The following is a 21,691-nucleotide window of genomic DNA, read 5'->3' on the forward strand; positions in this document are numbered from 1 at the left end:
CGACAAAACTAAATGGATTTATTTTGACCAATTGTAAACAACAACTAGTGAATAGAACGACATAGAAATGATAGAACATTTTTACACAAATGATTCGACGGTTCTGAAAGCATGAATGAATTTAATTTCTCGAAGAGCTTGCTGCGAAGAGATTGTCATAAGCATATGAATCGTAGACATCAGGCTTGTACTCGGGAATATCATAACTCGCTGGAGCCTGTTGATAATTGTTTTGGTAATCCGGCTTGTAATACGGCTTGTACTCCGGTTTATTGAACTCTGAATTGAAATCAAGCGTAAATGGAAGCTTGAAATCAGGCTTGTACTCCGGCTTGTAGTCGGGTTTGTAGTCGGGCTTGTACTCCGGCTTGTATTCTGGTTCGTACTCCGGCTTGTACTCCGGCTTATACTCCGGTTTGTACTCCGGCTTGTAGTCGGGCTTGTATTCTGGTTCGTACTCCGGTTTGTACTCCGGCTTGTAGTTCGGCTTGTACTCCGGCTTGTAGTCAGGCTTGTAGTCGGGCTTGTAGTCGGGCTTGTACTCCGGCTTGTATTCTGGTTCGTACTCCGGTTTGTACTCCGGCTTGTAGTCAGGCTTGTACTCCGGCTTGTAGTCAGGCTTGTACTCCGGTTTGTAGTCGGGCTTATAGTCGGGCTTGTACTCCGGCTTGTATTCTGGTTCGTACTCCGGTTTGTACTCCGGCTTGTAGTTCGGCTTGTACTCCGGCTTATACTCCGGTTTGTACTCCGGCTTATACTCCGGTTTGTAGTCGGGCTTGTACTCCGGCTTGTATTCTGGTTCGTACTCCGGCTTGTACTCCGGCTTATACTCCGGCTTGTAGTCGGGCTTGTAGTCGGGCTTGTATTCTGGTTGATACTGTGGTTTGTACTCCGGCTTGTACTCTAAATTGAAAGCAGGCTTAAACGGAGGCAGGAAATCAGGCTCGAAATCAGGCTTAAAATCGGGCTTAAAATCAAGTTTAAAATCAGGTTTGAAGTTCGCCTCGTAGTCTGGCTTAAAATCGGGCTTGTAATCCGATGTATAATCGCCTTAATAACAAAGTAATCAAAATTAAAAAAAGAAAGAAGAATATAATCCAATAACAATTCGATAGTTGCCTTTATAGTTTTGTCCATGGTTGTAATCCAAGGCATGTTCGCCATGTCCATCATAAGTATCAGCCCATTTGACCTGAAAATAAAATTGGATTAAGCTTTTAAAGCTTTTATAGGTTAACAGAATTAGATGGGACTTACCTTGGTGCGGAAGTTGTCGTTTTTGTACTGCTCATGACGCGAAACGTGATGGTCGGCATTGCCGCGATTGAATCCAAAATCGTATTCACCTTCCGCTGGGAAATTGGCGTATTGGAAAAATCCTCGTAATTTGTCGAAAGGTACCTCATCCGCCGACGAATTGACCAATAGTCCCACAAGGACCAAACCAGCCTGCATAGTAATAATTCAGTTAAATATTTAAAGAAACTCATTCAACAATAAAAAAAAAAGACAATTTACCAAAGAGAAGACGTTCATGGTTGAGGACGTTGTTGCTGGGTGCTGAGGCGAAGTCGAAGAAAAGACTGCGCTGAAATGGTGAGCACCGAAATGTCTTTATATACCCAAGACTCCGGGAGATAACCGCAGCAACGCTTATAGGCCATTCAGTGTGTAATATTGTCTTCTTCTTCTTTAAAAAAAAAATTTCTCTCCCGGCGAAGAGATCGTAAAAACCAGCAATATGTCCGTCTCTCTCCTTGATGGATGTTCCCGCCTCCTTTTTTCTTCCTATGTATCGGCTGGTGCTGCACTGATATTATATCCCCGCAGCTATAGGTCTTTCTCCGACTCAGCGAAGCAGATGCAATACACACTTGAGCGTGCATAAGGTATATCTGCTGGTCGAGTTTCACTGTTCTTTTCACTTGCAGAGAGAAGCCCCGTTGAAATCTTTTCTCTCTTCAGGCGTGTTATGGGACTCCCACCTGCTGAATCAAATAGTTATAATGTGTGATTAGCCGGTTCTGTGTGAAAGAAAATTGAGGCAGTTACAGACAACTTCATCGTGGTGTTAAATAAATAAATAAATGGGACCTCATCTTTCTCGTAGCAGAAAATGTTTGGCAGTTAAAAACGAAAAAAGAAACTCGCCGGCCACTCTCTCCTGATATGGCATCTGTCATGCGTTGCTTTTTTTCTTTTCCTGGATCATGCTGTACTGACTTAAAAAAACGCCGACTAGGTACGAGCTACGCTACACATATCGCAATTACATTAATAGCGAGTAGACCCATTCAGTCACTGACGTGCATTTCATTCGTCATCGAGAAATTTCCCGGCTCTGTCAACGGACTAATTAAAAGCACCTGGCGTGGTAAAAGGGGGAAAGAAGAGGGTGCCGATCAACAAACAAGGAAAGTGTTTTTTTTTTAAAAAAAAAAAAACCTGTGACCAAATTTTCAAGAAATTAATTTAAACCAGAAGAGAAAATGAAATTCATAGATCGTGTGAAACTAAAACGAGTATGTAGGTGGTGGACGTAGAGGAAAAATAAATTTGCGGATCTGCCCGAAAAAACCCACAAACCGCAGGGTATAGATTAATCGGAATCTAACACAGGTTTCGTGAAGGATTGGCTTTCAAGGAAAAGTGAAAAGAGACAAAACGAAATGTAAACAAAATAACAAGGTAAAATAAATTACCTGATGGAACTAACCATACAGTGCCAACAGGATGTTACATTGGAGATATTTCAACCACTAGAAACCCACCCATTTTTCGCGTCATTCGACTGCGTTGGACTCGAAGCAAGTAGTTGTAATCTACCAGTTGAGTTCAGTTTATTAATACTAATTAATTTCAGAACACTATTATCCTAACCTTCTAAACATTTAACTGCCTTGTTGGAGGACTAAAAAGAAATTATCCTGAACCAGTATGAAAACATTAGGGATCTGAAGTTGACGGACGACACGACTTCAGTTGGCTACAAACGCAGCAAGTGATGTGGTTTCTATGGAGACGGTATCATTCCTATTTAATGCTGATTATACTTATCATTGTGAAACGCCAAAACAAGACTTCACAGATTGATTAGTCGATTTTAACAGTGACAGTTGAATCCTGGTCACAGCCGAAGTAAAGTGCGCAGTACAAGAGTGGTGTGGTGAGTACAACGTGTACCAACACGTCCATCTCTTCAGTAAAACAACTTCCGGTGGCCCATTCACTCCTGTTGAGTTTAAAGGTATCACCAATTTTTCACCAAGTTCAAACAGGATGACGCAATTTGTTGATTTTGAAAAATAGATAAACAGCATTGAAATTTTATGGTATAATTTTCAAGTAAAGAAAGATATTTAATTCGCTTGTGATCAATTCCAGATGATTTCAATCTCAATAGATATTCGATTTGAATTGTAGGTGCAGCTCACATCACACTGGTAAAAACTAAAACAAGAAAAAATGAACTGTGATACGGATGATATATCTATAAAAGTGTTGGAAATGCATGCGTTGGGCAGAAACTTTAAGTTGGGAACTCTTTACGACGCCCGAACGGACCAGACGGTCCCAGGTATAGACCATTTCATTAATATTACACGTAAAAGCCATTTTTTTTTTCTAATAGATTTAGCGATTTATGACTGCAATTTCAGGCTACACTTTGTGGAAAGATGAGGATTTGCAGACTATCAACACCACGCGCAATGAAGGTAAAAGTTTCTCGATGATCGCCTCGGACAAGCTGACGGAAAAATTCGGAAACCTCGATGTCAACGGTTCATTGAAAATCAGTGTCCTGCTGGGCATGGTGGAGCCCAAAGGATCGGCGGTTTATCTCAACCAGAAGAAAAGTCATTTCCGCGAGTCTAGCACCCACGTCATATGTCAGTACCGGACGGCAATCAAGGAGCTTACCATGAACCAATTGGATGAAGGAAAGATTCGTTTTCCAGACATTGCCAGGACGGGAAACAACGGAACGGCAACCCACGTCGTGACCAAAATCCAGTACGGTGCCAACGTCACTTTTACTTTCACCAAACGTTTTGAAAGTGACGAGGACGAGCAGAAAGTTAGTGGCGAGCTCAACATCCGCGCCAACAAGCTCATAAACGCACTCAATGCAATGGTGTCCGATGTCAATGCAAAGAGTTCAGGAACGAGCAGCAGGAATGAAAATGACATCGAGTGTCACTTTCAAGCCGATTTTCAACTACCCCAAAATGTCAAAACGCCAACGACGTACGAAGAAGCCATCGAGTTCGCCAGACAGTTAATCCAAGCTTCATCCCAATCGATGACCAAAGACGCCACAGACGGAAACCAGCCCCTTGGAGTGCCCATCGCTGTGTGGCTCTACCCGTTGAGGTTGATGAAAGTGGGTGAAAGCGCACCGGCCATTCAATGCGAAATTGGTGTTGCGCAAACATCGGAATGCGTTCGAATTATGCAAGAATACCAAGAGGTGGAAGATTTGCTGCACTACTTGCTGAGAGACCCTCTGGCGCAGCAAATGAAGCCATTTCAAAAGAAGCTTCAACACTTCCAGCAATATCTAACATCGCTGCGTGACCAGCTCAAAAAGATGCTGAGAAGAATGGTCGTCGACATTCGCAGCGGCAAGAATGCACTGGACCTTCTCAGGCAAGTGCTGGATAGCAAAACGAATGACCAATTTCATTACTTAATCAATACGAATCGCCTGAGTCAATGGCTGAAGCAAAAGCACGAGGAACTGTGCGCTGTCAAGCGGTTTCAAGATGAAGTGAAAGAAAAAATAGGACAAGATCAGAGCAAAGTTCTTTTCTTCCCTTCGCCGGAAAGGCTGCAAGAGCAATTCACAAAATACCCAGTGGTTTACGGATTCGAATTCGCATTTTCACCGTTAGCTAGAAACGAAACATTTTTGGAAGAACTCAGGAAACAGACTCTGCACACGGATGGTTTCAATGAAGACTCTAAAATTTCTGAGAATGATGAGCTCTGGTGTAAGAACAGGGACATCATGAAACGGATCGATAAGGAAGTTAACGATTTCGCCGGACTAGTCGAAGAAAAATCCAATGACGAGAGATACGCCTTTGCCTTGACGGCACCTGAAGAATACAGTGAAACTTGCGCGTTACATTCTTCGATAATTATTTACCTCAAGCAGAAAAAGTTGATTGCGGGCGATGCCGAACATTCAAGCATTTTTAATCGTTTCGAAGAAGATAGGATCGAAGATGTTCTTGAAATGTTGCAATTGTATGAATAGCATTTCTTCGAAGGTATTTCCCGGTTAAGAACTCAAAGTACAGAACGACAAATATCAAAAAGTGCAAATCAATTTGACCTTGACTGGCAGTTTTTAAAAATACTGTGATTTCATCTAATGTTTCAAATAATTTTCATCTTTTTCTCTGTAGGTCATGATATTATATTTCTGACTTTTTTAAAAAATGTTAAAATCAAACTTTGAATATAATCGTTGTCATTCAAAAATTGAAATTAAAAATCAAGTTTTTTTTTTTCATTACTAAATCAGTACTGGAATGACTTGCAAAACTCAAATCTATCAGAGTAAAAAATCAGGAAAATCCATCCAACTAAACGTGGTATTTGACTAATATTTTAAATAAATGGTCGTTATTGTTTCCTTTAAATAAAACAAATCGACACACAACATTTTCAAGAGCTAATTGGACATGATTCAAAGCCAAATCACTCCATTTCAACGAGACGAGAATTGCGCTGGTCTGAATTCAATATTATACCTTGTTAACAAAAAGAGTGTGAATGACGCCGGCCTAACAAACACTCACTTGCATCTTAAAGTCCCATCGTCGAGAAGTGGCGAAACATTTCTAGGAATAAAAAGCTACCGAAAGCTACTTATTTTAATGATGACTTTAAATGACATCACACCTTTTGACAAAGGGCACAAATGTCAAAGGAAAGTGGATAGAGATCGAAACGTCGGTAACATCATATGGTCATAACAAACAACAGAACCTACGTGCCTAAGAAGACAAGGGGGCAGCCGCTAAGTAAATGCGCAAAGAAAAATACGGTAGGCTTACCTCAATCAGAAAGATAGGGCCCACGTTGATTTTTTCCTCCATCAGTTCTTTGCTCGGATTCGGAAGGTAAGAAGATGCCGGCCTTGCAGCGTCGATAAACGCTGTAACAGAGTGGGCAGTCATTCCCAAAAACGAATGTGGTCAGAGAACGAGACCTGAAAAGGACAGCAAGTCAAATACAAAATTTAAATAATAAATTTTTCTAACTAGAATATTGATATTGAACGCAACCCACTTGGAACACCAACATGTGCGCACCGCCGGTCACGGGCCGCACCGGTCACCAGTGAAAAAATTAATCAGCCAGCAGTAGAAGTCCCCGCTGTTGGATCTGAGGCCATCTTTACTAACAAATAAATATTCGACTACCGATTCATTCCGTTCTTTAAGTCTCCGTTAGCTATTGGTGAAAAAGGAGGGACGAAAGTGGTTTTTATCTCTGAATGTATGACCGAACCGTAAATATTTTTTCAGAATGATGATATCACCTTTCTAACTCTCCAGGATTATCGGTCGACATGTTGAGTCACCAGCAACCAACGCTTGCTCTACAGGAATCCAAGGAAGCTCATTCGCAGGATCTTCATTTTCACAAGATTTTGTTATAAAAGAAAACACAGTAGTTGAAATTAAGAATTAAACGTTAATCCACTGTGCGATGCCTGTATAGTAATATCAGCTACGGTATATGGAACACGTAAAACTTATATCTATAGAGACTAAGTTTAGCCTACCTTGTAAGTGAAGTCATTCCTCCCACATGCAGCAACGCGTCGTATCATGGCGAAGTGAAGACCTGTGTCACCAGGTGTCGATCCGCAGACAAAATTTCAGATTCGATGCCTTTCCGTAACACTGATGAAAACGTGATGATGAATTTACGACAAATAAACTGAATCTGAAAAAAAATGACAACATATAGTGAGAAGAATTAGATTTACTTCGACTGTGCAGTATTTCAAATCTTGCAAAATGTGTGGGTGTCGGGGTGAAACCCTCTTTCAGAAATAATAGGTATTTTCACCGCGAAACTAAGAGCAGTTTTTAAAAGATCGGTAACAAGCATCAGCTTTGTCGTCATCGTTCTATTGCGGTATCCCTACAGTCGAAAACATTAACTGATAATTTTAAAAAGAATTAAATAAGATGATGGTATTATAAAATAAAAACCAGAATGTATGGAAGATCATCCCTTCCTCTACCTCAAAACTAATAGTTCACTTGCCTCCGTCTTCTTGGTCAGCAGAAGAAAGACATCTGGGACGTGACGTGATTCTCGAACGGCCAAAAACATATACTGAAAGATGAAGACAAGCTAATTAATTATATTGACTCCTGCTGACGTACTGCTGCTCGATATTCTCAAACCACACAACTTCCCAAACCACACACTTCCCGAGAACTGACCGGATTAAGCAATAAAAGTTCAATGAAAGAGGATTTCAATACATCTGTAGTATTCAAGGAGAGAAAAAGTACATGCTTACACAGCTCAATACACATAAAAAGGAAGATATAAAGAATCGCCGACCAAGTAGCAAATGAAAAACAAGGGAATTTCGGACAAAGCGCTGACAATTATTTGACTGGTGTCGCCGAATAAACACTTGTACAGAGCAAGGAAGCATTACACAAGGAACACGGAGCTTCTGAATAACTTGAGCACAACAGCAGGCAAGAAGAAACACAACCTGCACAGAACAATTCTTCGGACACTTCAAACTGCTCTTGAAATTCCTCAATGCACGCCTAAATGCGTAATCGGGATGGATGCATTGGTTGACTTCAAGAACTACATTGACAAATTGTAGTGCCGTTCGCCCAAAGGAATTTATTAAACGTGGAAATTAACACGAGTTCAAGAAAGCTTGTACGACTGATGTGAACAATTTCGACCTGCAATTGTCCCAATCAACCCGATCTCTCCATGGAGCAAGTGCATATTCGTTTATCGCAAGCAAATGAAGGGCACTTCTTCCGTCGTTGTCCAGGGAGTATGGATCGGCCCCTGCATCCAGCAGCAATATAATTACTTTGAAGATTGAAGTCGGTGTGCAAGGAACTGCACACGCTTTCAGTAAGAGCCTGAGGTTTTCTGTAGTCCATCTGTTATGGGTGAAGACGCTGAGCGCGAGTAGATTCTCTACAAGGATATTCTCTTGTGCTGACAGGCTATCCATTTCATAAATTGATTGAAGAAGGCATTTGATGAGAAAAGACAGCTGCGATACTCCCTCCTCTCGAAGTCATTTTGGATTCTTCGCTTGGACAATAGTGATTGTAGAATTTTCCCAAGAAGTTGCACGTGAAGTCCATGCAAACGTAGAGGCTTTCAATCTTCAAAAACGTGCCAGGTTTGTTGAGAATTGGAACACTCTAGAAAAGAAAGAACAGATTAAATAAAATTTACATGCAAGTAAAGGAATAAAACTTTACTGTTGGTATGGAAGTTCTTCATGTTGTTGGAATGTTTTTAACATTTGGAAGCCTCTAGTTTGCTTAGATTTCACGTGCAACTTCTTGGGAAAATTCTACAATCACTATTGTCCAAGCGAAGAATCCAAAATGACTTCGAGAGGAGGGAGCATCGCAGCTGTCTTTTCTCATCAAATGCCTTCTTCAATCAATTTATGAAATGGATAGCCTGTCAGCACAAGAGAATATCCTTGTAGAGAATCTACTCGCGCTCAGCGTCTTCACCCATAACAGATGGACTACAGAAAACCTCAGGCTCTTACTGAAAGCGTGTGCAGTTCCTTGCACACCGACTTCAATCTTCAAAGTAATTATATTGTTGCTGGATGCAGGGGCCGATCCAAACTCCCTGGACAACGACGGAAGAAGTGCCCTTCATTTGCTAGCGATAAACGAATGTGCACTTGCTCCGTGGAGAGATCGGGTTGATTGAGACAATTGCAGGTCGAAATTGTTCACATCAGTCGTACAAGCTTTCTTGAACTCGTGTTAATTTCCACGTTTAATAAATTCCTTTGGGCGAACGGCACTACAATTTGTCAATGTAGTTCTTGAAGTCAACCAATGCATCCATCCCGATTACGCATTTAGGCGTGCATTGAGGAATTTCAAGAGCAGTTTGAAGTGTCTGATGAGATGTTCTGCGCAGGTTGTGTTTCTTCTTGCCTGCTGTTGTGCTCGAGTTATTCAGAAGCTCCGTGTTCCTTGTGTAATGCTTCCTTGCTCTGTACAAGTGTTTATTCGGCGACACCAGTCAAATAATTTTCAGCGCTTGTCCGAAATTCCCTTGTTTTTCATTTGCTACTTGGTTGGCGATTCTTTAACAACTTCCTTCTGCTGTGTATAGAGTTAAGCATGTGCTTTTTCTCTCATGGAGTCCTACAGATATGTCGAAACCCTGTTTCATAGAATTTTTGTTGTATAAATTGAGAAGATTGTTACAATAATTGGTAAAAGAACTTACATGGAAATGAGTGAAGACAACATTGTGATTCGCAAACTAATCAAGCCCAAAGGAGACAAATCCCATCATGAAGCACGAGTTTAAAAATTCTAGAATTAAGAAAGAAGATTAGAAAAATGGTTTGCACACCAGTAAATAAATGAAACTCTAGTGATAGGTTATTCTTACATTTTGTGTAGATTAGATACAAATATTCTATGTGAAGGTCTGAGGGAGCACTGAAACTTTTCCAGTTTGGTGATCTGACTTGACGAACATGGATTCTTTATAAAAAACATTCACTGGTTGAAAGGCTGAAATGAGAAACCAGTATTTCATCAAAATGAGACAAAAAGTAATTAACTGCATCAACAAAGTAACAAACTAATGATAGTCGAATAGCAACTAATTATATTGCCAGTGACGAAACTCGAAATACAAATTTAGTAGTTTTATCTTTTCTAAATGATTGCCAATTCATTGTCTATACAACTAAATATTTTAAAGTGTTTTTAGAATAATGTTCAAGTTTTCAATTCTCTCATGGAACAGTAAAATGAAAGATACTCAATTTATCATGCTAACAAAGAAGAACAAAAAATGACCAAATGCAAAAAGAGTGAATTTATACCAATTGTGAATTGTCTTCTTATTACTGGCTTTACGATTCAGTTACTTTAGAGAATTTCTTGTGTAGGCAAACTAAGAAATTTACTTCCACATGCTTCCTGCTTGCACTTTCAAGCACCAAACGGAATGGTGGTCATGGTTCATGGAGCCTGGCAAGCACGAAGCAGCCATTGATGCTAAGTTTCAGTGACACCTGGTGGCTGAATTCGAGGCTTTTCTAATTCGATTTATTTTTTTAATGCTAAATGCTAAATGAAATACGATATAATGTTGATAGACGTTTAATCGAGAGTGAATAACTATGGGTACAAATAAATAAGAATGCGTGTATTTACTTAAATAGGAACTTAACGAATCTTCAGTTGCCAACTGAAAGTGCCGCAAGGCGAAAGTGCTTGTGTTAGTACACGCAGCGATTTCCATGTTGTGTGGCAGAGAAAAAATGTGTGGTAATATTTATCAAACTATAAGGAAGTTGCAAGACGATTATTACTTAACAAATTTTCATATGAGTACGATGCATTTTTATTACACAAGAAAATAATATAAAGTATATAAGCGCCCATGGCTTATTGGTGTAATGGTTAAAGGCGTCTTAAATACCTGTTGGCGGCAGTCTCTCATATCTGCAGCAGGGCTTTCAAATCATTGTATTACTCGTTATTATGCCTGAATCGATATGTTTTTTAAATCTCCTATATCCTGAATTCGGTTTTCTGGAATTCAGTACGAACTTCTTTGACCGAAAGTTCGATCTCTCGCATTTCAACTTCAGACTTTTGGGTTTGTAATTCGCGGAGTCTGATTGTTCTCTCTCTTAGTAGCAGCTTCGAATAGCCAGTGTTGAGAGGTTTATGTTCCACCTGCGAGATTATTTTTGCCATGTTAATTGCTAGTCACTAGTCGGTGTTGGGGTGGGTTTTAACTTTTAAATATTACCGTAGCTGATTTACAAAACAATACCTGTTCTTGTTTGTTGTAATCTAGGAAAATTAGGAGGGAAGACATTTCTAGTAGGTCGTTAAAGTCGTTATTTAACGGAACGCTACGAAATCCTCGACGAATGCACGACAGCTTAGTAAATATTTCAAGAGTAATTCAATAAATAACCAAAGAATCAAAGTTAATTTTCACTTTCACGTTGACTAAGAAGTTTCATGTAAAAAAATCATCATGAAAAGAAATTGTCGTGAACGTTTGAATTACCGGATATGTGGCTTGTGCTATGAAGCGGGAATCGCTAAAACTATCTACAGAAAAAAAAATCCATTTGAAATTAATTAAGGTTAGATATATCGGTTAACCAAAGTAAATAGAAATATACCACTGTCATAGACGACAAACCGTAAAAAGGCTAATGATGGGCGCGAAACATGAAATTGGAAAGATTCATCCCAAAATGGATTAAAACCATTATCGGCTGTGACCACAAATAAATTTAAAGATAAGACAGTAATACTTATCATTATGCGCATTAACTCTCTTATCTTACTGATGGTCTTTGTGGTGTGCTTATTGCTGCTCTTCATATCTTCATCACAGCCGATTATCTCAATCTCGACAAATGGACTAACTACTCCTAAGCTGGTGGTGAGGCCGTTTGGACGGTAGATGAGATGACGGGCAGAGATGATCTTAATTTTCGATAAAATTTTTGTTAATTTTTAGCTGAGCAATTGAAAATCATAATTGAATTCCATACCATCACGACGAATGAAACTGCAGTTTCATCAGTCAGTGAACAAACGGAAGACGGTTTGTAGTCACTAGAATACTCCCGCAAGTAACTCGGCTTTAAAACATATCCGCATTTTCCATTTTGCAGAAACTTGGCTTCGTTTAACTGCATACTTCTGTCTGTTGATATTAAATAAATTTCATTCTTTAACACGAATACAACTAAGTTAATTATTTAAGTTCTCTGTAATACCGGGTGTTTGATAATTTAAAGCCACAAGCTGAGAGCCGACATTCCAAAAAGGAACTGGGTTGTAATTGCTAGAATCTATCCTTTTACCGGCCGGATAGATGCGGCTTAGCATCACCTATGCACACAGTAGAATAAAGAAAATTTTAAGTTAATGAATGGAAAAACGTGAATTAATGCTGAAAATACCTGATGATACCAGAGAAAGAATTGGTACTCTTGTTGAGTCATCAGCTTTTCTGGTTCGCAGAAGGACGACATTTCACAAGGGTTTCGACCCTTGCTCAGGATACGTTCTTGATTGAAATGCGTAGCCTGGCAGTAGACGATGATATCGGAGAGTCCTTTAGCAATGCTGTATTTATTTTCGATTTCGCTGAACTGGATCGTATCATTGTTCTCTTGCTCATCAAACGGTGGTTCCGTTTCACATCCGCTTGCGTTCCTTGGTAAAAGAAATAACAATTAGATCCTTGATAACTTGTTCGTTAGCTATCCTATTATTTACCTGATAGCATTAGCCCAGTTTAAAGCATTTTCCCTGGATTCCACACCTAGTTCGATTTTTTCTGTTTCGGATGCTAATTTTACGAGCACTATCCACCTCGGTATTACTCCACCCTCAACTGTTTGCTGCTCAGACTCCGACGACCCATGAATCGTTGACTGGCGCACTTTCAACAACTCCACTGTTGCCCCCGTCATATCGAAGAAAGCGTCTTTTTTCTGTAAGCCTTTAGTTATGCCAACTGCGGACTTTTTAAACAAGCAAACATTATTGAAAGCTCAAATTTAGCATTAATAACTAGTATTGAATTGTTAATTCAATTTACATTTTCTTCTTCGTGTCGTATTCCTTCGTCGTAGTCGATTTCTTCCGTATAAGAAGCCATGAAGAGGCACTGATATTTTTTCCCATAGTCCCCTCGCCACCAATCAGTGTCCACCTTCTTCACGTTTTTGATAATGGCGTCTTTAGGGAAACTGAGCTCATCTTTCCTTCGAGCATTGTAACTCTGCAGAGTTTTCACTGATATCTATTGATAAACTGAAAAATTATAAACTGGTTTAAGTTTTCTTTTAATGGCAATACCCTCATGGATTCCATCAAAGCTGTGCAATCAATGTAATTAGAAGGATCTTCTGGTGAACACGAAATCGCTATTTCAGCTTGGGTATTCTGTGTTACAAATAAATGGCATTCAGTTGACAAGTGATTCACATTAATACTGAATTTTATTACCTTTTCATAATGGCGGATCGCCTCTTCCGTCACTGGTAAACGAAGATGAACTTGCTTGTAAAGTGGGTTCTTTTCGTAGTGGCTTATCAAAGCGACAAGGCTAACAAACTGGGCTCTTCCAATCATGAATAGACGACCATCTTGCTTGATGCGGCAGTGTTTTATCTCCGTTTCAGTCCTGAATTTACTCAACAGCAAATACAGACAATTAAATATTTTAATTTTGGAAAATATCTTTGATCATTTCTAACCTGAATGAGATAGTAAACTGGTCCGGATCGTTATCGCTGGATCTAACGAGAAATGCACCGGATATTGGAATCTTGCGAAGTAACTCGACAGCTTCCGCCTGTCCAATATTTGGGTGGAACCAGTTTTTCCCCACGTGAGTACGGAAATGAGGAACGGGTTTGTCGAAATAAACTTTGAAATTCTGATGGAGCGATTAAATTTTACAGTAAGTATTAGTGGAGCAAAAAGGTAATAGAGGCATTCACTTACTGGAGCTTCATATGGATTAGTTTCGTAATAATCGACTAAACTACACAAACTGTCGAAAAAAGGTCCACCATTCTTTAACTGAAAATCTTTCTTCCGTTTCCCAGTTTGACTAGTAACTACTCTACTCTTGATGCGGATGTTCTCGACTTTGGATTTGTACCTGGAGCAACGTGATGATGGATTATTCGTGCGGCACATAATAGCCCCATCAATAATTTATCAGAAGAAAAATTGTCATTACCAAAATGATATTGTATAGTCTCCGATTAGATTGCCACTGTTGCGGACTAGGAAAGTTCCATCGCCTAGTTTGGGTCCGTACTCTTCCAAAAGTTCTTTTGCCTTGAACTTTCCACCTTCCATATGACCGTGAAACCAGACCTCACTATAATGCAGCTCGTATTCCACAACATCGTCCGGTATCTGCTGGTAAACGTAATTCACTTCCCCATCATCCTCTTCCTCTTCGTCCGGCTCGCTTCCTTTACACTGGAATTTCATGTAGAACATTTTGGTGTCGTTGAACACGACAAAATATGAGACCCAATCAGCACTCGCCTTATCTCTCATATACAAAACGCCGGTCATCTTCCTCAAATTCTCATCTGTTTTTACAATTTAACACTGATAAAATTATTATTTTTTTACTTTAAACTTTGAAATTCTTACCATTTTTAGGAGAAACAGATGGCGAAGTACAAGTACCGGAATTTTCGGGTAGCTTTTTGTTCTTGACGATAATCTTCCCCTGCAAATCCTGAGGTGAAGGCAGCATTCTCACGTCATCCAGTTCGATTGGACTCTTGAGCAACATAGAACCAAACACCTCTTCATAAATCTCGACCATTTTCAATTGCTGCGGCAGCGAACAGTGGTTCTCAATCGACAAGATGACTGGAAAAGATGATGCGACAAAAGCGTATTCCTTGATCGTCTTCACAACTTCTAGAAAACTGATTTTCGACGTCAAAGTCATCCCGAGTAATCCGTGGTAGATTAACGGTGTTCCGTCTGGACCGTCCCAACAATCCAGTTCGACGCAGCGACAGCCTTGCATTAGACATCTGGCGTAAGCATCGCAACTTGAAGGGCTTTTCAGCTGGTCACCAGTTAAATACCTTAATTCATTTTTTTTTAAAATAACAGGATCAGTTATCAGGGAAATGATTCAGTTATTAAATTTCTGCACTCACGTATTATGGGAAGAGGCGATCCAATAACTAGATAAAGGTTGCGTCATATCCTGATTGACACTCTTGTGTTGAGGATCGAAGAGTTCGTTGTGATGTGAAAACAGGTAATTAATGAACTCTTTATCACAAAAAAATCCTTTCTCGTAATCTTGATCGAAGTTATTCTGCCGTGGATCTCTAGTAAAATCTCTCATGAAGTTGGCTATCAATAGATCGCTGTCCTTAAAGGCTTTGCTGTCACCCTGTTGCGCAAGGAATGCCTTGAAGTTTGAAAGAGTGATCGTATTTTCTTCGGAAGAATATTTGGAAAAGAATGAATCGAAAATCTGCAAAGCAGAAATGCAACTTGGCGAGTTAGAAAATAGGCGAAAATATTATGCATGACAGAATTCCAGCATTTTACCTTTTCATCGTAGGTAAGTTTATTGCAGAGAGATGCGAACTCGTCGAACGATAATTCGCCAACACTCCGATTGTTGACTTCGCTGAAAATTTCTTGGAGCCGAGTCTTGGGGATTTGACAGTTGACTTGCGGCAAAAAGGCTCTGATATCCTTCACATTGACGTTCTCTTTCTCGGAAGTCATGCGGTAAAATTCCTTCCACAACCAACGTTCCATCCGCACCGGGTAGGAAGCATTGATAGTGTCGTGAGTCAGACTACGTAATCCCTTCACCCAATCGTCGCGCTCCTTTTCGGATTTGGCTGTCATGTTAGTATTTTAATATCAGTGTGTCGTATTCTGAATAAAAAAAGAGTTTTAGATTTTAGACAACTTACCACAGATAGAAAGGGTTTTCATATTAAATTCGCGCGTGTAGCAAATGACAAAGCATCGAGCTTCTTCGAGTTCTTCAGTCTTGTCGATTTGCAATTTTGACAGCAGCTCAAAGTTGCTGGAATTTTTTCCACTTCTGATTTCTTTGACATCTCTTAAATCAACTGGTTGACAAATTGATTAATTATGAAACAGAATTTTAACAGGAAAATATGAATTTTGTACTTATTCCTTCGTAGGTCTTCTTTTGGATCATTCCCAGTTTGTTCCAGACAATTTGACGGGACCATCTCTTGACGGACAGATGCCTTTTTTCAGGAGCTTGCTTATTAAAAATTTTCAAGACATCCGTGCCAATCTCGAACTGAGAAATAGTTTTCTCCAGATCATAGAACGAGTCAGCATCACTGAAGTCGTTAAAAGTCACCATGGTACTAAACGATTTGGTTTCTGGGTTTCAAGAAATCACAAAGGAAGAACAGGTTATGACAAATTTCCTGGTGATTCACTCCTGATATGAGAGAAATGTGGGTATAAAATGCTGGGAACCATTATGAACCACTAACTTCTTTATCAACCTGAATTTCCGCTCATTTTTAAAATGCCAAGGTTAGAAAAGAAAATGCAGGACGTCAGCCCACCAACATTCGTCCGGTCTTTGGTCGCAGTTAAATTATTCCAATTATAGTAGCGAAAGCCTAAACATTTATAGAAACATTTTTATTTTTAAGACAGTTTCCAAGTGCAAAATCTCCGTCAATAGTTAAAAAATTCAGAAGATTAAACATTCTATATCGACGCTTTCCTAATTTTTAAAATTAATTCACACGAAAAAAAAGCTATATTTTACGGAAAATTCATTTCAGCATAAAGTACCCACTTGTCCGCTGATCCTATTTACATTTACAATTTCCTCGTTGCCCGGATGATTTCCCTGACTACGGCGCTTGGCGAAGCTAAAAGCTTTTAAATTTCATGGACATGTTTATAGCAATGGATAAGACTCCCTTTGTCACATCAAATCTTTTAATTTTGTCTCGTGCACAAATTAATCCTTACAAATTTTAAACCACAGATAATAAAAATTTGAATAGTTTTATCTTACCGGAATCAGCACGTGTTTGCGGTGTGAAAAGATACCACTCGAACAAATTTTCTGTAAAAGAGTTTGGGTATTGGGATGGAAGGGGAAGACTATGCCTTCTGATGATTGTTTGCCTGTATCAGAATAGAATTACTTGAAATTTCACAATAAATAATTTTTTAAAAACTTGATTAACCCTCTTGAGCGGGGAAAGGTGAAACGAATTACGCCATTCCATGTTGCACTATTTTAATTCCAAGTTCCAAGCTGTTTGGAAAAAAGGGGTCATAAAAAATAATTATTCTTGTCTATAAAGTTAGGCGCCCTTTCTAGAAGCAGGATCGTTAACCTAGGAAAAACCAAAATGGATAGTGATACAGTAAACCAAAAAAGTAATCAAATATTCTACTTTGCAAACTTGTGATTACGGCACTTGATCATTTGTTATCTGTTCTAGTAGTACCATTTAGACTTGAGAATAACTTAGTAAATGTCTATTACCTTATTAGGTGAAGCAGCTGAAGCACAATGGAATTTTGCAATCGCCATTCACGGTACGTATTGAAGAATCAAGATCCTGAAAAAAAATAACATTGCGCCACTTCCTAATGTTAGTCAATTAATCCGTTTTTTGTGCAAAACATGCTTGTTAATATAAACGTGAAATTGTATTTAGTTAATTAATTTTAAGAACGAATATGTAAAAACGAACGACTCGCTAGGCGATCAAAAAACAAAACACGAAGAGGAAAAAATCAAACAATGTAAAATGCTAAATCAGAAATTATCTTTAAACAATCTTCCGCATAGTGGCAGAATTGCATAAAAGTTAAAGATTAAAAAAAATGGAGGTTGGCAATAATTTTAAAACTAGTACACGTATATGCTAAAACGAGTTTCAATTAAAGAATGTCTTTAAACTTTGAATTTTCTCCTTTAAACCAAGCCGATTCAACTGTGACTCGGCGTCGGCTAAAAGGAAAGAAACCAACTTCCGTGTCAATAACAATTTACCACCGGAAATCTTGTCCAGTGACCAGATGCAACTCTCTACCATCTGAAATCGATGCAATATCGATTTTCTATTGACGGATATTTTGTCTTCCAAGAAATTCACCATGTCCAGTACAGTTGAATAAACAGTTTCCCATTTACATTCAACTTCCGAGTTTTGATCGCCAGACGGTAATTCCGTCTTCAGTTGAACGCATTCCAATCGATAGGGCTTGATGGAATGTACGTTCCAGTTGCACTTTTCCGGGCAAACGGTACAGGTACCCGCTTCCGTCGACATGGACAGATCTATCAAGGGCCAGTAGTAGCCGGTCCTTCCGTTTTTATCCATGAAGACAGAGGAGCTGCACGTAACGTTGCAATGGCTGCAATTATTCGCGAATTGTCCGGCTGGAAGCTCAACTTGCAATACTTCTTGTTTTACTTCGGTTTGACAATTCTTCATAATTTGCTGCTTCCGCATTTGGCAATTCGATTCCATCTGCTTGGCTGTTACCATTTCTTCCGTCATGGCAAGGCCGTTGTTGATGAGCGACCGGATTTCGTACACTGTCGACTCAAGTCTTTTCCTCCCACTCAGCAACTTCTTTGTCAATGACAGGGATTTCTTCTTCATCGTGGCCAGCAAAGTGACGAATGTGTGGACGTCATCATGCCAGGTGTCGCTCACGTAGTCGTTAGGCTGGAAGCAGTGAATGTTTTCCTTGAGGTCGTTGGCGAAAACGGACAGAAACGATGAACTGATTTCAGTCCCGACGTTGCAGATCATGTCCAAATCCTCGACACTTTCCTTGTTTTCAAAGAACTCGTGAAAAATTTCAATCATTTCTTTATCTCTGAAAATTTCCAGTTCTTCTTGGTTAGAGTCGAAGTTTTGCGTGTCCACAATCGTCAGGGAGAAAGGGATCGGGAATTCTTCGCAGTGGTGGATGTCGTAGACTTTGATGCAGTTTTTCGTAACTGCGTCCTCCTCTTCAATCAATTGAAATCGGAACTTGTCTTCCTTGTTAACCTTAAAGATATAGTTGATAATTCCATCGATGAATTTTCTCCTTTCTGAGCCATTCGATCCCAATACCAGGACCGTTCTGTGCTCTTTTTTGTCGTGTGCTTTACCGAAAACAAAGCGCTCGAAATTTGAACTCGACTCGATCGATTTTCTCATGAGCGGAACAGCGAACACATCCATCCCGTTTTGGTTCAATATCTTGGTGGATCGCTTCATTAATGTCTCAGGAAAACGGATCTCTTTTGCCGCTGCTCGTTCTAGTTCATCGAAGCTTTTTTCTTCAGGCAACAGACGGCGACGTGACAGAGGACCCCATGGTCTACCATTTCTAAATGAATTCCCTAAACATAAAAATTTAACTGGATTTGAGTAATACTGGATCGGCAAAGAATTACAAAGAAAACTACCAAGATTTTGGCGATTGGTAGAAACAGTTCTATCCAGCGAACAAGACGAGTCCGACAACGAAACAGACGCAGCTTGATGGTCCTTTTCAGACTCTTTGGGTTGATCTGGACCAGAAACTAAAAATGCGTACCACATAATTATCGATTAACATGAAATTCAATTACTAGAAACTTACTATTTAATAGTTCGCCCGAGGTCTTCCCATCAAGTTGAATGATCTCATCGATTTTCTCCTGACTTAATTTTGATCCGTCAGATTCCACTGCCAAAAGAAAAAATTCAATAAAAAAAAGCTACAAAATTAATAATAATAATAATTTCGTACATCTGTAAGAGAGAAGATGTGCAAGAGCTTTCTTCAAGTGCTCGGCTTCGCGACTTTTACGTTCGGCCTCCATCCGGACCTCTTCCAGCATCCGCTTCACTTCCGTCAAATCGGCTGATTCCACCGACTCTCTGCTCACCCCAAGTACTGAATTGGGCGTCAATTCCGACGAAGACGGAATACTATTTTCTTTAGAGCTGAAATTTCCTGATTCTCCATCGGATCCAGAAGATTCCTTTTCCTTCGGTGTCGATGTCTTAAAACTGTTTCTCGCTCGAACCGATTCACTATCCGAATTCCGCTTCTTCTTCTTCTTCGACTCTTCCCTGCTTCTTTTATCTTTGCGGTGGGACTTGTTTTCCTCTACTGGAACGCGAGGACTGGCTTTGACCTTGGACTTGTTGGAACTAGAAATTTTCTCCCCAATTTTTTCTTTGGCATTGCCAGACGAACGAGAGATTTTCACCCCTTTTTGGTCCTTGTCTGTTTCTTGCCTAGCCCTCTTTTGGGGATTCATTTCCTTTTCAACAGAGCCGCTACTGCGCTGAGGTGAAACATTCTCTCGTCTCCTTTTCCCTGTAGGGAGCACGGACTTCTCTTTCTCGACTAGATAAATACAAAGATTTTAATAACTAACTTCCAGTAATCTTCAGTAACTAATGAATCGTTAATAATACCTGTGGGTTTTGGTCTAGTGTAGGGTCCCCAGTAATGGGTGTTTAGTTTGAGTGCAGCGATAAAACGATCCAATTTCTTCTGAGGATACTCCTGGAGGAAACTCTTCTTCATAAAAGTCGATTGTCCATTTTCTTCTTTGCTAGCTCTCTGGAACGTGTACAGCGACGTTTTCAAAGAATCGTACAGCTGGACGATATTTATGCCGAGCTCCAACGGCCAATCTTGGAAGCAGATTTCAATGGCCTTTTTAGGAGTGACTCGACCACCTTCGTGAAGCAAAAAGAGACCCACTTGCCACCGGAAAGCCTCCAGGTGCATCTTGGCACGTGAATAAATGGGATGAGCATTATGGCTACGACGATTGAACATCCCAGGACAACCATTGGTGGAACAGTGATCATTCTTCACACAGTAAAGGTGGCCTGTTGGAAGGTGAAGTTTCAACTGTTGGATGTTATCTGAAATGGTGCCTGGTAGGAAGACGAATCCCTTGTATACTGTTTGGCCATCCTTGACGACAAGTGATTCCTGTTGGGTAAAAGTTTTCTCAATCAAGCTAATGACAAATATGTATGTAACATCTTGAGCCCTAAGGCACTTAAATTTACACATTTGATACAGCATTTCACACATATTATTCAGAAAGAGCAATCGAGGCGGTGTGCTGGATACTTACGAAATGGGGTGGAAGAGATTCAGATCTTTTTTCCATCAGCTTTCGGTCTCTTGTTGGATTCATTCAGATTGTAGTTTTGATCTTTCGAGAGAATTTTGTTTCGATATTGCAAAGAAAATTGTAAAATCAGCAGCAACTAGGAGATCAAACTGTCTCTTGTCCTCGCGGGAAACTGACTGAATCTTTTAAGTTAGTCAGCTGTTCAGTTCAGTTAAAGGGGTGGGTTTTGGCGGTTTTGCATAATGAGCTCCAGCGTTGCAGAATTTATGCGATACGTAAATTTTGTTTACTGCTAAATGAATTCGTCAATTCGATAATTGATCAAACCAAAACTTCGTTTTAAAAATTAGAAAAGAGTGTTTAAAATTAATATCGTTTAGCTAAAATGTTGAATAAACGAATACAAATCTATAATCCACACATGGACCTAAATGGAAAATGTCTGTCTGTAGATAGATTGGATAGGCTCTAAAAGCACCCTGAAAAAAACAAAAAATCCTGCAAAGCTGCCACACCCATGAACCAGTGAAGCAATAGATGAGATTCGGTTATGTCGTCAATGCGCTCATCTGCTATTCATCGAACGATGTCCTTCACTGAATGTTTGCATTGCATTCCTAGAGAATCTACTGGACCAAAAACACAAATAAATAAGATTTATGCAGATGTGCACTAATAAAGCAGTTTGGTGCTCTCTTTTCATGAGGAATTGGACATGAGAAAGTATACATACATAACA

The 21,691-nt window shown here is 39.7% G+C and overlaps 4 protein-coding genes and 1 long non-coding RNA gene across 17 annotated transcripts; 1 reads left to right on the top strand and 4 right to left on the bottom strand.

The window, feature by feature from the left end:
- On the bottom strand, nt 1-2,908 carry LOC124349758 (adhesive plaque matrix protein-like). Of its 2 annotated transcripts, none has more exons than XM_046800587.1 (5): nt 2,703-2,908; nt 1,519-1,985; nt 1,258-1,449; nt 1,120-1,192; nt 1-1,050 (listed from the first exon to the last, which is right to left on the bottom strand). In XM_046800587.1, the coding sequence occupies exons 2-5, from the start codon at nt 1,534-1,536 to the stop codon at nt 122-124; spliced, it is 1,212 nt and encodes a 403-aa protein (XP_046656543.1). In that variant the 5' UTR covers nt 1,537-1,985; nt 2,703-2,908; the 3' UTR covers nt 1-121. The 2 variants fall into 2 exon arrangements, with proteins under 2 accessions (XP_046656543.1, XP_046656542.1); XM_046800586.1 differs by having other exon boundaries at nt 1,519-1,988.
- A 175-nt stretch (nt 2,909-3,083) lies between these two features.
- Nucleotides 3,084-6,957, top strand: LOC124349569 (verrucotoxin subunit beta-like). 8 transcript variants are annotated; one of them, XM_046800287.1, is made up of 6 exons: nt 3,084-3,247; nt 3,310-3,332; nt 3,424-3,604; nt 3,660-6,208; nt 6,279-6,513; nt 6,573-6,957. In XM_046800287.1, the coding sequence occupies exons 3-4, from the start codon at nt 3,466-3,468 to the stop codon at nt 5,261-5,263; spliced, it is 1,743 nt and encodes a 580-aa protein (XP_046656243.1). In that variant the 5' UTR covers nt 3,084-3,247; nt 3,310-3,332; nt 3,424-3,465; the 3' UTR covers nt 5,264-6,208; nt 6,279-6,513; nt 6,573-6,957. The 8 variants fall into 8 exon arrangements, with proteins under 8 accessions (XP_046656243.1, XP_046656244.1, XP_046656241.1 ...); XM_046800285.1 differs by lacking the exon at nt 3,310-3,332 and having other exon boundaries at nt 3,086-3,247; nt 3,660-6,058; nt 6,114-6,208; XM_046800288.1 differs by lacking the exon at nt 3,310-3,332 and having other exon boundaries at nt 3,404-3,604.
- Nucleotides 6,958-7,810: 853 nt separating this feature from the next.
- Nucleotides 7,811-10,262, bottom strand: LOC124350310. The gene is made up of 5 exons (XR_006920716.1): nt 10,118-10,262; nt 9,676-9,800; nt 9,508-9,596; nt 8,505-9,441; nt 7,811-8,444 (listed from the first exon to the last, which is right to left on the bottom strand). It is a non-coding gene; the product is annotated as an uncharacterized LOC124350310 (long non-coding RNA).
- A 166-nt stretch (nt 10,263-10,428) lies between these two features.
- On the bottom strand, nt 10,429-17,594 carry LOC124349397 (1-phosphatidylinositol 4,5-bisphosphate phosphodiesterase gamma-1-like). Of its 4 annotated transcripts, none has more exons than XM_046799964.1 (24): nt 17,344-17,594; nt 17,039-17,109; nt 16,864-16,976; nt 16,337-16,456; nt 15,984-16,269; nt 15,761-15,922; nt 15,384-15,685; nt 14,981-15,306; nt 14,457-14,905; nt 14,029-14,392; nt 13,788-13,947; nt 13,538-13,719; nt 13,287-13,464; nt 13,137-13,223; nt 12,877-13,080; nt 12,552-12,799; nt 12,233-12,488; nt 12,047-12,161; nt 11,819-11,973; nt 11,609-11,750; nt 11,441-11,536; nt 11,323-11,366; nt 11,078-11,190; nt 10,429-10,980 (listed from the first exon to the last, which is right to left on the bottom strand). In XM_046799964.1, exons 5-24 carry the CDS (start codon nt 16,186-16,188, stop codon nt 10,812-10,814), a joined length of 3,957 nt encoding a protein of 1,318 aa, XP_046655920.1. In that variant the 5' UTR covers nt 16,189-16,269; nt 16,337-16,456; nt 16,864-16,976; nt 17,039-17,109; nt 17,344-17,594; the 3' UTR covers nt 10,429-10,811. The 4 variants fall into 4 exon arrangements, with proteins under 4 accessions (XP_046655920.1, XP_046655921.1, XP_046655919.1 ...); XM_046799965.1 differs by having other exon boundaries at nt 10,429-10,979; nt 11,080-11,190; nt 17,039-17,191; XM_046799963.1 differs by lacking the exon at nt 16,337-16,456 and having other exon boundaries at nt 15,984-16,208; nt 17,039-17,191.
- Nucleotides 17,595-17,647: 53 nt separating this feature from the next.
- LOC124349438 lies at nt 17,648-21,160 on the bottom strand. 2 transcript variants are annotated; one of them, XM_046800041.1, is made up of 6 exons: nt 20,953-21,160; nt 20,276-20,804; nt 19,599-20,204; nt 19,449-19,535; nt 19,273-19,389; nt 17,648-19,206 (listed from the first exon to the last, which is right to left on the bottom strand). In XM_046800041.1, the coding sequence occupies exons 1-6, from the start codon at nt 21,013-21,015 to the stop codon at nt 17,741-17,743; spliced, it is 2,868 nt and encodes a 955-aa protein (XP_046655997.1). In that variant the 5' UTR covers nt 21,016-21,160; the 3' UTR covers nt 17,648-17,740. The 2 variants fall into 2 exon arrangements, with proteins under 2 accessions (XP_046655997.1, XP_046655996.1); XM_046800040.1 differs by having other exon boundaries at nt 19,449-19,538.
- Between the last annotated feature and the right edge of the window lie 531 nt (nt 21,161-21,691).

The sequence above is a fragment of the Daphnia pulicaria genome, chromosome 7 (assembly GCF_021234035.1).
Source record: "Daphnia pulicaria isolate SC F1-1A chromosome 7, SC_F0-13Bv2, whole genome shotgun sequence".
Lineage (NCBI taxonomy): Eukaryota > Metazoa > Arthropoda > Branchiopoda > Diplostraca > Daphniidae > Daphnia > Daphnia pulicaria.

What these genes read in the sequence shown, in the direction of transcription:
- LOC124349758 (XM_046800587.1), bottom strand. An exon ending in ACGACAACTTCCGCACCAAG is followed by an intron (nt 1,193 to 1,257) that starts GTAAGTCCCATC and finishes TTTTATTTTCAG; the next exon opens with GTCAAATGGGCTGATACTTA. An exon ending in CCATGGACAAAACTATAAAG is followed by an intron (nt 1,051 to 1,119) that starts GCAACTATCGAA and finishes TTTGTTATTAAG; the next exon opens with GCGATTATACATCGGATTAC.
- LOC124349569 (XM_046800287.1), top strand. Translation starts at nt 3,466, where the DNA reads ATGAACTGTGATACGGATGATATATCTATAAAAGTGTTGGAAATGCAT. An exon ending in CCATTTCATTAATATTACAC is followed by an intron (nt 3,605 to 3,659) that starts GTAAAAGCCATT and finishes CTGCAATTTCAG; the next exon opens with GCTACACTTTGTGGAAAGAT.
- LOC124349438 (XM_046800040.1), bottom strand. Translation starts at nt 21,015, where the DNA reads ATGAATCCAACAAGAGACCGAAAGCTGATGGAAAAAAGATCTGAATCT. An exon ending in CACTAGACCAAAACCCACAG is followed by an intron (nt 20,205 to 20,275) that starts GTATTATTAACG and finishes GTATTTATCTAG; the next exon opens with TCGAGAAAGAGAAGTCCGTG. An exon ending in TACCAATCGCCAAAATCTTG is followed by an intron (nt 19,207 to 19,272) that starts GTAGTTTTCTTT and finishes TTTTATGTTTAG; the next exon opens with GGAATTCATTTAGAAATGGT.
- LOC124349397 (XM_046799964.1), bottom strand. Translation starts at nt 16,188, where the DNA reads ATGGTGACTTTTAACGACTTCAGTGATGCTGACTCGTTCTATGATCTG. An exon ending in TCTTTCTCTGGTATCATCAG is followed by an intron (nt 12,162 to 12,232) that starts GTATTTTCAGCA and finishes CTGTGTGCATAG; the next exon opens with GTGATGCTAAGCCGCATCTA. An exon ending in TACAACAAACAAGAACAGGT is followed by an intron (nt 10,981 to 11,077) that starts ATTGTTTTGTAA and finishes AATAATCTCGCA; the next exon opens with GGTGGAACATAAACCTCTCA.